Source organism: Rhinolophus ferrumequinum, chromosome 13 (assembly GCF_004115265.2).
Source record: "Rhinolophus ferrumequinum isolate MPI-CBG mRhiFer1 chromosome 13, mRhiFer1_v1.p, whole genome shotgun sequence".
NCBI lineage: Eukaryota > Metazoa > Chordata > Mammalia > Chiroptera > Rhinolophidae > Rhinolophus > Rhinolophus ferrumequinum.
Window position 1 is genome coordinate 53,923,635 of NC_046296.1, and position 15,304 is coordinate 53,938,938.

General features: G+C 46.8%; 1 protein-coding gene across 1 annotated transcript in view; it reads left to right on the plus strand.

Annotated features, from left to right (window-relative positions):
- Window positions 1–15,239, plus strand: part of CIB4 (calcium and integrin binding family member 4) — a 49,933-nt gene extending 34,694 nt beyond the window's left edge. The window contains 4 exon segments of the mRNA XM_033125400.1: window positions 3,101–3,242; window positions 12,548–12,657; window positions 13,503–13,591; window positions 15,130–15,239. Coding sequence (XP_032981291.1) covers window positions 3,101–3,242; window positions 12,548–12,657; window positions 13,503–13,591; window positions 15,130–15,160 — 372 coding nt within the window. The 3' untranslated portion in view covers window positions 15,161–15,239.
- Window positions 15,240–15,304: the final 65 nt, after the last annotated feature.

A 15,304-nucleotide genomic window follows, 5' to 3' on the forward strand; every position in this document is an offset into this window, starting at 1 on the left:
GTGTGTGTGTGTAGAGATGAGTCATGTGACATGAGTCTAAGGCGAGGAGTGGATTGGCTTCCTGGCAATCACCCCCACTCCCCTCACTAGCAGCAAAGCCAAGTAATGGGGGTGGCCCCCCAGGGAAGGGAAGATTGGTACCCCACTCCCTGGTGGGCTGTATGCTTAGGCAGTGAGCTTGTTCATCTGTCTTGCACCTGAGTGCAGGACAGGAGAATTGAAGCCGGTAGTCCTCGTTATGTCTGACTGGATTCTCAGTTGTTTCCTCCTCATAGAAAACAACTTGTGTTTTAAGTATGAGAGGTACCTGCCCTGACCTTGTCTTGTTCACTTGCATTTGCATTTTAAGCATTATCTTCAATTGTGGTTTCCTTGCAGGAATCTTGTTAAGTCACCTATCCATTTGTGAGAGTTAATTTAGTTAAAATTTGACAAAGTAATTTGTAAAGCCACTTAGCAAGGTACATGTGACCTGAAACACATCACAGTAGATAAGTCTTAATAGCATTCGTTTGAGGCAGTCAAACCCAGCATTTCTGGGGGTTTGTGGAGGTGAAAGGGTGGAGGAACCAGACAGTGGGAGCTTGTTTGGAGGTTCTAGCAGGGCAGCCTGATTCTTCTGGACCCTGGGCACTCCTGGAACATATATACATATATATGTATGTATATGTATGTGTATATATATATATATATATATATATATACCCTAGCTCCAGTCTCTAAGGGCCTATATTCCCTTACCTAACACGCCTTAGGCATATATCTTGGGCATATATATATATATATATATATATATATATATATATATGGTTAACCCTGTCACCTGGGGATCTTATTTACAGTGCAGATTCCTGGATATATTAGTTTGCTAAGGCTGTGTAACAAAGTGCCACAACTATGTGGCTTAAACAATGGAAATTTATTATCTCTCAGTTCTGGAGTCTAGAAGTCTGAGATCAAAGTGTTGGCAGGATAGGTTCCTTCTGAGGCTGTGAGGGAGAATCTGTCCCTTGTCCCTTCTGGTGGTTTTCTGGCAATCTTGGGCATTCTAAAGCATCACCCCGATATCTGCCTTGTAGAAGGATTACCCCAATCTCTGCCTTCAAGTTCACATGCTGTTCTGCCTGTGTGCGTGTCTCTGTGTCCAGATTTCACCCCAGACCTTCTCAAACAGAATCTCTGGAGGTGGGAGTTTACAATTCATGTTTTTAAACAAGGACCTTAGGTAACTCATATTCACCCCAGACCTTCTCAAACAGTATCTCTGGAGGTGGGAGTTTACAATTCATGTTTTTAAACAAGGACCTTAGGTAACTCATATTCACCCCAGACCTTCTTAAACAGTATCTCTGGAGGTGGGAGTTTACAATTCATGTTTTTAAACAAGGACCTTAGGTAACTCATATGCTTACTAAAGTTTGAGAACTACATGGCCACCTGAGGTGACAGAGAATCTTCTCTCTTTTACCTCAAATACATAGGAATTCCAAATAAAATTAGACCATAGATTTTAATATGTTGCTGAGTTCAAGAGACATGACACAGAAATTTTCACGTGCCCAAAATGAAGAAATCAAAACCAGAGGGCTAAGCTTTGGCTGGTGCTGGGGCAACCCTGAGGCGTGTTAGGTAAGGGAATATAGGCTCTTAGAGACTGGCGCTAGGGTTCAAATGCCCATGAGAGAGGTGATAAGCCACCAGGTGCTTGAAGCGGAGGATTTAACCCTTTTGCATGAAGCCAGAAGCCTTGAAGAGCTACCTTGTTAGTGAAAAAGGGGCTAGAAAAATCAACTAGAGAATTGTTTCATCTGATTAAAAATTTGGGAGATTGAGGAACTGTTGGCCATTCAGATCTGTTGTGTGAACTCATAGAATCAAATAGCTTTCCTAGCTGAGGTGTATCTAAGGGAGGGGAATTTTAGTTGAGGGTGAGGGAGGGATAGGCATCATTTTAGAACGATAGAGCAAAGTTTGTGTCTGATAAGGGCGGCCATCCGGCAAGGTGAGTTTAGAACAGGCGATAGCTGGGCCCCGGAGCCACTGAGGGTGGAGGGGAGTCATGGTGGATTAGGGACACAGAAAGTGGGAGGAGGAGGGTACCAAAGATGAACTTGTTGCTTTTAAAGATTTCCAAGCTTGTTCTGTGCAGTTCCCCCTTTAACCCTCATTAGGTCTGCTCGTCTCTTCCACCCCACAACCCACCCCACCTGCTCGTTCCTGGGGGCTGGAAGAAAGTAACAAGGCGGCATTAGTAGAAGAGAAGCGGCTGGGGTGTTTTCTCAGAACCCTGTGATACCAGCCTCAGAAGGACCCTCTCATGCATGACCCTGGCCAAGCCCAGGTTAGCGAAACCGGGGGTTTCTAAAGTCACATGACCCTTACTCATATGGGGTTCTCATTTTGGTTTGGTTTAAAAGTGAAAATTGTTTATATATATATATATATATATATATATATATTAGTTAGGTGACAACTAATAGCTACCACGTGTTGAGTATATTCATCAGTCACTGCGCAACTTTAAAACTACTCTGTTGAAGCCTCACTATAAACTGATTAGGTAGATATAGTATTATCCTACCCTATTTTGTACATGAGAAAGCTTTGACTCTGGGAGATTATGTAATTTGTCAAAACTAAGGTCACTCACTAGCTAATAAGGAAGCCAGGACATAAACCCTGGTCTGTCTAATGTCTATATCAATATGTCAACAGTAGCTAACACTACAGAGTAGATTACGAAAAATTTGTATCCCATTCTTTATACTATTTTTTTGTATTCTCCAAGTTTTATACACAAAATGGAGAAAAATTAGTAACCATAAAAAAGAATAACATAACCAAAAATGAGCCTTTGGATGGTATGTGTAAGAGGAGATGGCAGCGGGGAAAATGATATCAAGCATGGCCCCTCATCCCCGGTACCCTCTGTCACACCCAGGGTCCTGGCTTGTTGACCTAACATCTACTCCAACATTTAGGTTGTTGCTATTAGTTTCTTCTCAAACTCAAGACGCTGTACTTTAGGAAGATAAGCAAGGCCCAGGGAGGCACAAACCTGACATTGATGGAACTCCTTCCTCCTCTTCCCCACCCACAGGTCAACCCTTTCAGAGACCGAATCTGCAGAGTGTTCTCCCACAATGATGTGTTCTCCTTTGAGGATGTGCTGGGCATGGCATCTGTGTTCCGTGAGCAGGCCTGCCCCAGCCTGAAGATCGAGTACGCCTTTCGCATCTATGGTGGGTGCTGTGGAGGACTGAGTGATGAGGGGGGAGGTGCCATAGAATAAACACCGTATCTGGAATCCATCAACATCAATGCAGTGGTCGGATGGTGTTCGTTGGAGTTTACTTCAGTATTTAAGGATATTATCCTGTTTCTCAAGGACTGTAGATTTTTAAAAAAGGATTGAGAACTACTACTCCAATGGATTGATACATTCTCCGTGTCATCAGAGGCAAATGGAGTCACTGGTGTGGTGTGGGCAGGTGATAGATGATAGATAGATAGATAGATAGATAGATACTATATTATGCGTATAATGGAGTTATGCTTGTTTTGCAGGAGTTCAGAGATTTGAACACTGAAATTAACTCAGCCATCAAATGGCTGAACAATCTTGGGCGAATGATTTCACTTTTCTAAATGAGGGGGCGTTGAGAGAGATCGTCTCTGAGGTCCTACGGCATTTTCTGGTCTCTGATTTTGTCTTGGGTAGCCATAAGCCTCTGCAAAGCTTCTGCTCTTCAGCAGGCCCATGTCCCCATACACAGCTGTGATGACTGGAACTCTCAAAAGGAATCAAAAGGAAAGAAACAAAGACATCTTGGGAAACCTTCAAACAGATCATATACAAGGCTTTATGCTTATCGTGACAATTCCTTGGCCCCAAAGAACTTGTTCATTTAGGATTATATATTTTGGCATCTCACCTACCTTCCTTTTCTGCCAGCCTCCCCTGTTTCCACACAGTAGACACCATCTTATGCCTGCCTCACCCAAGTGGACTTGGATAGGATGGAGTGGAAGAGTTTTAAGCCAAATGGACCTGTGAGGACTCAGTTTTCTCATTTATAAAAAAGACTTAGTGATATTTTTGTATCCCATGCGTCCTCAGGCTCAGTGAACAGTGAACTCAAATGAAATCACAGATTCCCCTGATGAGAATGGCTGAGTAAGCTCCTATCGTACTGCTACTTCCACAGATAGTGAAATCTAAATAAAATATAATAAGCAACTACTTCATGGCACTGGAAAGCTACCAAAGCCAAGTAGACACTAGAAACAGCTGAAACTTGGTAAAAGGAAATGGAACCGCATGGTCCCCTCCCCCCACCGCCACCTTTTTAAAAAAATAACACTTTTTTGCGTGAAAATGGGCTTCAGTGAATGGTATCATGCAGCACTGACAGAAACTCTGCACTTTTTCTGACTTGAAGAATCAGAGTTTAGGGGCACATTTCCCCTGAAAAACAAAAAGCAGGAGAGAGTTCATGAAAGAAGAAAGCCAGAGAAGGGTGCTCAAATTTTATGTATCAACTATGTCCAAATCTCTTTCTGACCTGTAAACTCTATATATAAGGCAGACTCAACGAAGCTCAAGTAAGGATTAAAAAAAACACCGAACTGAGATTTGAGTACCACTGCATTTTAACAAGGTCCCTATTTGACAGGCTTTGCAGTTTCAGTCGAATCAACTGCTTGCTAAAACCAAAAATCCAGCACTCTTTGGAGGAATATAACAGAATCTAGAATTTCCATAACAAACTACTTATAATGTCATGATGCATTCTAAAATTATTTAATATACAATTTAAAAAAAAACAACACAGTAAAAGTGACGCATTCTCGAGAATGGAGACTGATTCTGACATGATCCAGATTTGGGATTAGCTGATAAGTATCTTAAACCAGCTATTATAACCATGCTGAATTATGTAAAAGAAAGTATGCTCACAACAAACAAAATGATAGAAATTCTCTTATATATGATGTCAGAGGGGCAATAGATTGGGGGAGGGCTTACCACTTCGTGAGGCGTGAAATGTCTAACTATTGCGTTGTTTTGTACAGCTGAAGCTAAAACAAACAAACAAACAAAAAACAAAGACATTCTCAGGAAATAAATAGAAACTGTAAGAAAGAATCAAATAAAACATAGGACTGAAAAATAAAATATCTGAAATAAAAATCACTGGATGGACTTACCTGGAGAATTGAGGTGACAGAGGAAAGAGTCAGTAAACTTGAAGTTAAATCAATAATTATAATAGAATCTGAAGACCAGAGAGAGAAAAAATATCAAGAGGAAAAAATAACAGAGCCTCAGAGACATGTAGGACAATAGAAAGGTCTAACATGCATTCAATTGAAATCTCAGGAGAGGAGAGAATGAACAGGACAGAAAAGATATTTGAAGAAATACTGGCCCCCAATGTCCTAAATTTGATATGAGACACACATTTACAGTGAACTTCAAGCACGGTAAGTACAAATAAAGTCACATACCCAAATTCAGTTGGTTTCATATTCCCGTCCCCCAGCCCATCCATTAGTCTTCCTCTCTGCTTACCTCAAGTTATTTCTGGGAGTCTCCAGGAATTTTCCAATGTAGTCTCTGCTACTCTGTCAGGCCTTCTGCCACAGAGCCACCATTTCACGCCTCACAAAATGGTAACCCCCTCCCTCAATCTATTGCCCCTCTGACATCGTATATAAGAGAATTTCTATCTTTTTATTCATTGCTATGCTGTCTCTAGCCTTTTCCATTTCCTGTCAATATTCTTCTGGATGGAGCAGTTATTCTAGATGGAGAATGCCGGCCCAGGCTGGGTGCTCTTGTCTTAGCCAAGAATCTTCAGGTTGCAAGTAACGGTAGCGTATCTGTGTAAAAGGCAACTGATGAAGAACAGCAGTATATCATTTTTCCATTGCTGTGTAATAAATTACCACAAACTTAGTGGCTTTAGATGACACACATTATAAAGTCACAGTTCCTGTGGGTTAAGAGTCTAGGCATGGCTTTGTCAGGTCCTCTTCTTAGGGTTTTACAGGCTGCAATCAAGATTCTGGCTGGGCTGCATTCTCGCCTGGAGAATGCATAACTGGGGAGAAATCCACTTACAAGCTCAGTCTGGCTGTTGGGAGAATTCATTTCCTTGTTTCTATAGAACTTAGAGCCCTGGCTTCTTGCTGGCTGTCAGCTGGAGGCTGACATCAGTTTCCAGAGGCTGATCTGTGCTCCTTGCCACATAGTCTCCCAACATGGCCACTTGCTTCTTCAAACACAGCCAGGGAGAGAGTCTCTTGAGCCAGTGTGCCAGCAAGATGGAGTCTTATATAATATATTGTAATCATTGACAATCCATCACTCTTACCTGTCTGTTGGTGAGAAATAAGTCATAATTCCTGCCCACACTAATGGGGGTATGGATTATACAGAAACGTGCACACCAAGAGGTACAGATCATACTGGGACGGGGACACTGGGGTTTGTCCACCACAAGCAGTATGGCACCCATGGTAGAACTGAAGTAGGCCTCCTGAGGGGCTAGAATGCAGCTGGCAGGGTGTCAGGAAGGGAAAGAGCTACTTTCTCCTTTTCTTTCTGTGGATGCCTAGTCTCTCATCTCTGCTTCTCTCTGTGCACTTCTCTTTCTGCAGATCTGATTTGTATGCCTTTGTGCCTATGGGTCAAAATGACAGTCCTGGCCTCTCACATGGCCTGTGGGCTTCACTCTGACTAGCCACAAGCATCTATGCTTCTCATTTCCATTTTCTCAGGAGATGCTAATTGGCTCAGCCAAACCAGTGATCTAGCTGCCCTTGGGTTGGATGACCGCCTTGTCCAATCGACCACAGCCAAGAAGAAGCAGAGCCACAGAAACAAACATGGCTGCAGAGGTCTACTGCTGAGGGTGGGGACACTTCTCAGAGATGGTAAAGATGTCCCAAAAGATGTCTGCCTCAGCTGTCTTTTCACAGTTCCCAGACCTAAACAAACAAAAACACCCAAATCTTCGGGGAGCTAGAAGAGTAGCAGGTTCTCTGCAAGCTTCAAGGCACAGGAGCTAAATTGTGTTTCGCTCAGAAATGGAGAGAATGCCCTCACTCCTAAGAGGTCCGACAGAATGCCACAATTCAGATCAAGGAACAGGCAACACCTCTCCCCTACGCTGTGCTTGTATCTTCCTCTACCCCATCTCTCCAGGTCCCCTGGAATGGTTTCCTTCCTCCTTGAGCTCAAATACAAAAACAAAAAGTGCAAAGCCTTCGTGCAAATCAGCTCTGCAAATAGATGCCTAGAGACTCATAAACCCCAAGTCTTCATCAGATATACCCAGACAAATACGAATTCTCTTTGGGCTCAGAAGATTTGTTACCTTACACAGTTGTCAGCAGGATTAGAGCTGGGACATGTGATTCTTTGAGCCTGGCACCTGGCACGTGGTGGCTGCTCAAGAAATTGAGATGGTGGTGATAGCAGCGAAGGAAGAACAGGCGGGGGGAAAAAAGAAAGAACAGGAGATGAAAAGGAGAAGATGGTGGTGGTAATGGCTGTGGCAGTCATTCTTAGCCCAAGTTCAAAGGCCTAACTCAGTGCTCCAGCCTCTCCTCACTCCAAGTATAGCCCGTGCACCAGCAGCGTCAACACTGCTAGGAAGCTTGTTAGAAATGCAGAGTCTCAGGCCCCATCCCTAAATCAGGTGGTTCCTCTGCACCTTAAAGTTTAAGAAGCACTAACCCACTGGTTGTAGCTGCACAGTGGGGCCACCGAGGGAGTTTTTAAGACCTGTGAAAGCCTGGGCCTCTGCGGCAGTGAGTTGATGTCTTGGTGCTGGGTGCTGGTGGGTGTTGGTGAGCTTTGTAAAAGCTCCCTGGGTGATTCTAAAGTGCAGCAGAATTTGAGAACTACTGCTGTGACCTACTATTTCAGTTAGGATTGCATTCAGTTACATGTAAGACAATACATGTTAAAAAACAAAAGTCTGGGTTGGGGGGTGGGAGATGAGGGTAAGGGGGATCAAATATGTGGTGATGGAAGGAGAACTGACTCTGGATGGTGAACATATAATGTAATTTATAGATGATGTGATACAGAATTGCACACCTGAAATCTATGTAATTTTACTAACAATTGTCACCACAATAAATTTAAAAAATTAATTAATTAATTAAAAAAAAAAAAAAAAAAGTCTGGAGTCAGGTAGTCCAGAGCTGGGGAAATGGCTTCAGGAAGTAACCAAGGGCCAGGCTTCTTCAAGCTTTCTGTTCTGCCATCTTTAGTATGGGACATCTGTCCTCACAGTCACAAGATGGTTTCTGTGCCTACAGGCATCTCATCTTCTTTCCAGCAGGAAGAAAAAGGGATGGAAGAAGGGATATGGACAAAATGGACATTCAAAGATACAGATTAAGTCCACTCTCCTTTAACAAACTTTCTTGGAAGCCCTACCCAACAACTTTATATTTCATTGGCCAGAACTATGTCACGTGACTATGTATAACTGCAAGGGAGACTGGAAAGCCGAGTATTTTAAGCGGAACATGATGTCATCCTAAACAAGAGATGCAGTTCTATTGGTAATAAAGGAGGAGTGAATGGCTCTTGGTAAAGAATCCAGCAGGGCCAGCCACACCTACCTGAGATGTACCCACTGGGCTCCAATATCTGCTTTGAGGGACACACCTGCCCTTCTGCTGATCAAGCCCCCAGTCTCAGCTCCTCTGGGGAGATTTTCTACCTGTTGGAGACCAACATCACCGGCATTGCCTTCCTGCTCCCATCAGTATGGCTTCTGCCAGTTGCGAATTTCTCTCAGGCAGATGCCAGAGCACCAGTAGCAGATCTTCCCCCACCTTCCCAAAATCTGACACAGTAACGAGGGATGCTAGTGGCTGAGAAGAAGCCAGGGAGGCAACCTCAATTCTCGTGGGAATAAAATAGTGAAAACATGCCCGACTCACTTCATTAAACGGGCTAATTTTTGTGAAAGTAATTTGTAAATTGCAAGCAATAATATGGCAGAGAGGTTGGGATGATGGTGGTAAGAGTGTTTTGGGGGGACCTGAAGGATGAGCCTTGACCCCATCAGCACTCTAATCTCCCCTATTGTTGGGAAAATGCAAGACGAAGCGACCCCTTCCCAGAGTGTCCCAAGGCTGCAGGTCCAGAGGCTGTTAAGGCCCCATGGGCTGGCCAACAGCCCAGAGCACCCAGCCCCCAGCCTTTTCCCAGGCTGCTCTGCCCTTGCACCCCAAAGGACAGGAACTGTCCAGCACTACATTTCACTCCAGCAAAGGATTCTGTTTCCAGTTGGCTTACGACCAAAGTCATGTCACTTTGCTGCAGTCTCTGCATATGGGAGCTGGGCCAGCAGGACGCCTGGGGACACTGCGGGGTCTCTGGGAGAGGCTGCAGAGCTTCCCACCAGCAGTGCAATGTCACTGTGGCTGCCCACTGCGTCCAGTCCCAGGGCCGGGCCCTCTGCCCCCTCCACCTGCTCTCAGCCATTCCCCATGGAGTATGATAGCACAGGCTGTGCAGGGAAAGCCTGGCTGAGCAGTGAGCATCTTGGGCCTTAGCCTCCAGTCCCTGGGGCTGATAAACTTTCAGCCGGGGGTGAGCCATCTGCTTAACGAGGGAGGTGGTTAGTTGCACCTTCCACATCCATATCCTGCCTTGGGGAATAAGGACAAAAGTCTTGGCTCTACCGCTGAAGGGTCCTGTGACATCAATAAACGCACTCCTCCACTCTGAGCCCAATATAGCTCTAGCTATCAGTCTTCAAAGCAAGATATTACAGTTGCTAAGGTTTACATTGTTTTGTATTTAGCAATCATCAAATGATAGGGAATTGAGCCTCTACTATATCTAATAAGCACCTTCTATATTCCAAATTCCATGCCAGCTGACTTCCAGGTATTTTCTTACTTAATCTTCATAGCGACTGTGAAGAGCAACTGTGTGGAGGTACTGCTATTACCCATTTTACAGATGAGGAAACTGAGGTTCAGACAATGAATGAATTAGAGTTAAATTTGGTGACAACTGACAGGGAACCCCAAGTGGCTTACACAGGATAGCTCCCAAGATCACTGGCAACTACATGTTCTTTCCAGAGGCAGTTGCTCACGGTGGCTGTGCAATGTTGGAGACTCAGGCTCCTCCTATTTTGTTACTTTATCTTTCATTCCCCAGGTTGCCTCATTGCCACAAGGAATACACGTTCTCTTTAAAGACATTCCCAGAAGGAATGTGCCTCTTCTGCTTGGCATCTCATTGGCCAGAACTCAGTCACATGGCCACATGTAGCAGCAAGGAAACCTGGAAAATGTGGTTCTCATTGTAGAAAATCATACGCCCAGCTAAAAACTGGGTACTTTGTTACCATAAAAGCAGCTATGAGTGATGCAGAGCATAGACTGCCCATAGAGTCACACTGCCTGGGTGTCGTCGGGTCTCCATCACTTACCAATGTATGACCTTGGGTTGTTCGTTCACTTACTCAACAAATATTCATTGGGCACCTATTTTGTTTTAGGAGCTGGGGATACAGTAGTGACCAAAAAAAAAAAACAAAAACAAAAAAACAAAAAACAAAAAACAACAACAACAACAAAACACTTTCTGCCCTGGTGGAATTTACATCATTCTGGTGGAGGGAAATAAACAAGCTCATACGTGAAACAATAGTGTGTTAGGTAATATTCGTTGCTGGGAGAAAAATGAAGCAGGGAAAGGGACAGGGAATGCAAGTTTAGACAGGTTCTGGGTTGTGCCCTGGTGCGAAGCTGGCATTGGAATAAAGACCCAGAGGATCTGTGGGAGAAAGTGTTCCAGGGAGGGGAGCCCCAGTGCGTAAAGACCGGTTAACAGGATCACTGGCTGCTGCGTTGAGGATCTACTGAAGGGGGCAGACCCAGAGTAGGGAAATTGGTAAGGGGGCTGCTGCAGGGATCCTACAGAGAGGTGATGGTGGCTGGCCCGGGGGGAGGCCCTGCGGTGGGGAGAAGTCATCCTACTGGGTTTTGTCCCTTGAAGGTGGAGTTGGGAAGATTTGCTGACACGTGAGCTGTGGGGAATGACGGAAGGGTGACTCTAAGTTTATTGGCCAAGCGACTAGAAGGGTTGGAGTCGCCCATTTGCCAAGAAGGGCACAGCTGTAAGTGCCCCAGGTATGGGGACAGGCCAAGGGGGGGTGTGTATGAAGAGTTTGGGTTCGGCTAAGTTGAACTTGAGGGATCTATTAGACCACATGGAGAGGGCAGGAAGGCAGGTGGATAGACGCGAAGGCACCTGGAGTTCAAGGAGAAACCAGGCTGGAGGTATGACTTTGGAGACATTTAAAAGCAAGAGGCTAAAATGAAATTAAAGAAGTAAGTGTGGTTCTTTAATTTCTGTGTGCCTCAGTTTCTTCATCTGTTATAAGGATTAAGTGCAGTGAAATATAAAGTCCTTGGACCATTGCCTGGTACCTCTGTGTTTGTCGTGGCTGTAGTTACACTTGCCTAAGTTTCCTGCATTTACTACATGGCTGATGGGTTGTTTAGGGACCATGTGGGGTGTCCTAGGGAAGGACTGCCTCATTCTGGCATTCAAGGCCCTTCAAAGCTCGACCCACCTTCCGGACTTAACCTCTGACCTTCTCCCCTCACCCAACTGATCACCCGGTGTTGTTCCTTCTCTGCCACTGTCCCTAGAGACCCTGGCACCTCTTCCAGTCACCATCTCTGCAGGCCCAAGCCCTTTAGTGCTTCTCTGATGCCTCCTTCTTCATAAAGTCTCCCTCACTTGCGCCCCAACCAGACATGAGATTGCCCATCTGGAAACCCTTGGAGTCCTTGGGGTGTCTGTTCCTCTCTTCTTGGTGCTTGGGTGTCAGACAGTCTCCCCTTCACCCCCAGCCTGGGAGCTCCGTGTGGGCAGGAACCAGCCTGGTACATCTCTGTGGCTGATGCAGAGTGACAGGAGCAGGTCCTCAAGCTCCAAAGCCAGCCCTCCCTCTGCTCTTCCATGCTGACAAGCTCCTAGCCACCAAAACACTTACTGGCTTGTGAGTTCTGAGACGGACGTTTCCATAGCACAGTGGTTGACACGGGACGCAGGGACCAGCCTACACGGGTCAGAATCCCCACCCTTCCACTTACTGGCAGTGTGGGCAAACCATATAACACCTTTGTGCCTCAGTTTCCCTTTGGTAAAGTGAGCCTAATTAAAGGTTAATTGTGAAGGTTCAGTGACTTCAGGTGAAGCTCTCAGGACAAATTTGAACAGGTAGTACATAATCCACGCTCCTGCTTCTTCTTCTTCTTACTATTTATTATTCATTATTATTATTTATCATGTATTAAGTACCACCTTCATCTGCAGGCTGCCCAGCTGCTGGAGCGCCTACTCCTCAGGCCTGCCCGCATCTGACTGAGTGCCAGGCTCAGGCCCACCTGGGACAGCTGGGTTCTATGGGGCGTCGCAGAGGCTGACAGGAGTCTGTGGGGTCCGGGCTGGTGCCCCTGCCTCTCAGGCCCTTCCTCCTCTTTGCAGACTTTAATGAGAACGGCTTCATTGATGAGGAGGACCTGCAGAGGATCATCCTCTGACTGGTCAACAGCGATGGGGTGTCTGATGACCTGCTGGCCGACCTCACGAACCACGTGTGTGCCTGGGGTGGGGTGGGGCAGAGCATCCCCCAAGGCCCCAGATGGTGGCAGGCTGAGGTGCCCTGGGGGACGGGCACGTGGCTGGAGGCCACTACCCCCCAATATCCTGTTCTTCCTCCAGGATCAGGACTTACTTCCTTGACTCCCTTCCAGGGTCCCCAGAGCAGTGTGCCCAAGCCACCCACTGCCAGGGTCCCTCCCACAAACGCTGCAGGCAGGTGGCCCAATAGCAGTGTGGCATCAGATGGACACATCACAACGTCTCCTTCCCACATGACCCCAGCACAACACAATGGCCAGATGGCCTGGAGTGCCGGTGCAAAGTATGACAGGACATGAAGACAGCTCGTGAAGCCAACGGGGCACGGAGCCGTTTGTGCTCAGACCATGAGACCCCTCACGTGCTTTTGGTCTGGATGGGAACCAGGAGCAGAGCTAAAGCACTGAGGGCTCATCACTGCCTCCTCGACCTGACTGAGCCTTTGCAGTGCAGAATCCCTGCTTGTGACTGGGTGACAGGAGTGGGTGGGCGGTGTCACCCTGTTCACCCTGCACCTTGTTATCTCACTGCCAAGCGTGTGCTGGAGGCACCGAGAGGACGCTTCCCCCGATGTCCCAGGCCTCAGTGCACACACCTCATCTCTCTGTGCTTCCGTGTCCTTGTCTGGGGGTGAGGGTGGCAGTGGGAGGAGGAGAACACCTGCCTCACTCTGGGATGAGTGTTGAGCCCCTGGCAGAGAGCCTGGCTTATGGCAGCACACAGCACATGGCATTTCTCCCCCTCTCATGTTCATACCTGACCCCTTTCTGCTCTCTGCCCCTCCCACGCCCCTGGCCAGGTCCTGAATGAGTCGGATCTGGACGATGACAACATGCTGTCTTTCTCAGAGTTTGAACACGCCATGGCCAAGGCTCCCGACTTCATGAAGTAAGGTGTTCTGGAGTATGGGAGGTGTGCCCAGCATAGTGGGGGACAAGAAGGGCCCCCCAGTCTCCCCTTAGCCAAAGGGGCACCTCAATCTTCCCAAGGGAGTCATGAGTTTCCAGGGCACTTTGCAGATTCTTTCAGAATCAGCAAAACTAGAGCTTCTGAGAAATTAGGAAACCTAGAAAGAGTCAGGGAGTGGGGTTTTGACAGGCAAGGGGGGATTGCATTCCAGGCTTTGCAAATGAGGTATGTATGTGGTCCAAACTGCAGGTGCTTCTTCTCTACGACACACCTGTGTGCTGCTCCCTAAGTCCCCTAGGCTCTGGGACTGACCTGGGGCGTTACCTTTGCCACCGCTAGTTCTGCCTCCTCCCCCACAACCTCCAGGGGTCACCAAGAGTTGGGGATTTGCACGGGGTCCCAGGATGCTGGAGGTGGAGACCAGAGAGGACCTCAAGCCTTTCCAAACCTTGTTTCAGGCACAAAGGGGCCTTCATGGTCTTATCTGGTCCAAGCACCCTTGAAATGATTGGCCATCTCCATATTTCCCTGACGTATTTAACAATCTTGTTTGCAGCCTTCCAGTTATGGGAAACGCACCATCCCTGGAGGGAGCCCATTTCACGATCCAACAGCCCTGTGAGAACACCCCGGTGGTGTTGAGCTGGCATTTTTTCACATGTGTCTGCTACTCCTGGGTCCTATTCTGCCCTTGGTCTCACAATCTGGGTGATTTTGATGACGAGGAAGAATGCCCACTCACACGGTTTAACAAGCCAATCAAAAAAGAACAAAGGCATCTAGACCTCCGAGCACACGCAGTCAGGAACCTGGGATAGCACCTTTGGGATAGACTCAACCCTAGGATAGAGTCTTTGCCTCTCTCCTCAGCAATTCCATACTTAGCTCGATGTACAAACCCGCAATCTCTGCTTAGTCCGACATGAGACCAAATACGGTCTCCCCAAGTGGTCAAGTTTACATCGCCTTGGCTCTGAGTGACCCTCAGTGACTCCTAAGTCATATTCTTCAGCTCTGACTCCAAATTTGCAGAGAGAGAATTGACTGGCCTAGCTCAGGTCAACTGTCTACCCCTCTTCCAACCACCTGGATGGAGGAGAGGGCTCTCTATTCCAACATGGTTGCCAGGGGGCTGTGGCTTGGGCAGACTCTCTATAAGACAGTCCACACTGGGAACCACCCCAACCAAGCGTAATTCTTCTTCCATAATAGCCCAGCACATAATTGGGGCCAGAATCCTGTCCTCCCTGAGTTTTTCTTTGACTTTCTCACATTTCTTTCCATGGGTTGGTTCTAGCACCGCAATGTTATAAAACACCCTTTGCATTCTAGTGATGCCAAAAGTTATTTAAAGGCAGCTTTGGGTTGGCTTGGGAGAGCTGCAAACTGGCCATTACTCAGAGAAAGGGACATGAGAGGTGGACAAGGGAGGCTGCCTCTAGGACCACAGTGCCCCAGAGTTCAGAGGGTGCTTTAGACACGCAGGCTCAAGGTGGCTCATGGATTCTTTCTTTCAGCTCCTTTCGGATTCACTTCTGGGGATGCTGATGTGGCCACAAATACCTAAACTGGCGACTTCGAGGGGACCATTGGAACTTGGAATCCAGTCCTCTCCGGGCACTAGGGGACTCTGATTAGAAGTCTGACTTTTCCCCTGACCCTCCCTCACTTCTAGAATATTATTTATTCAAT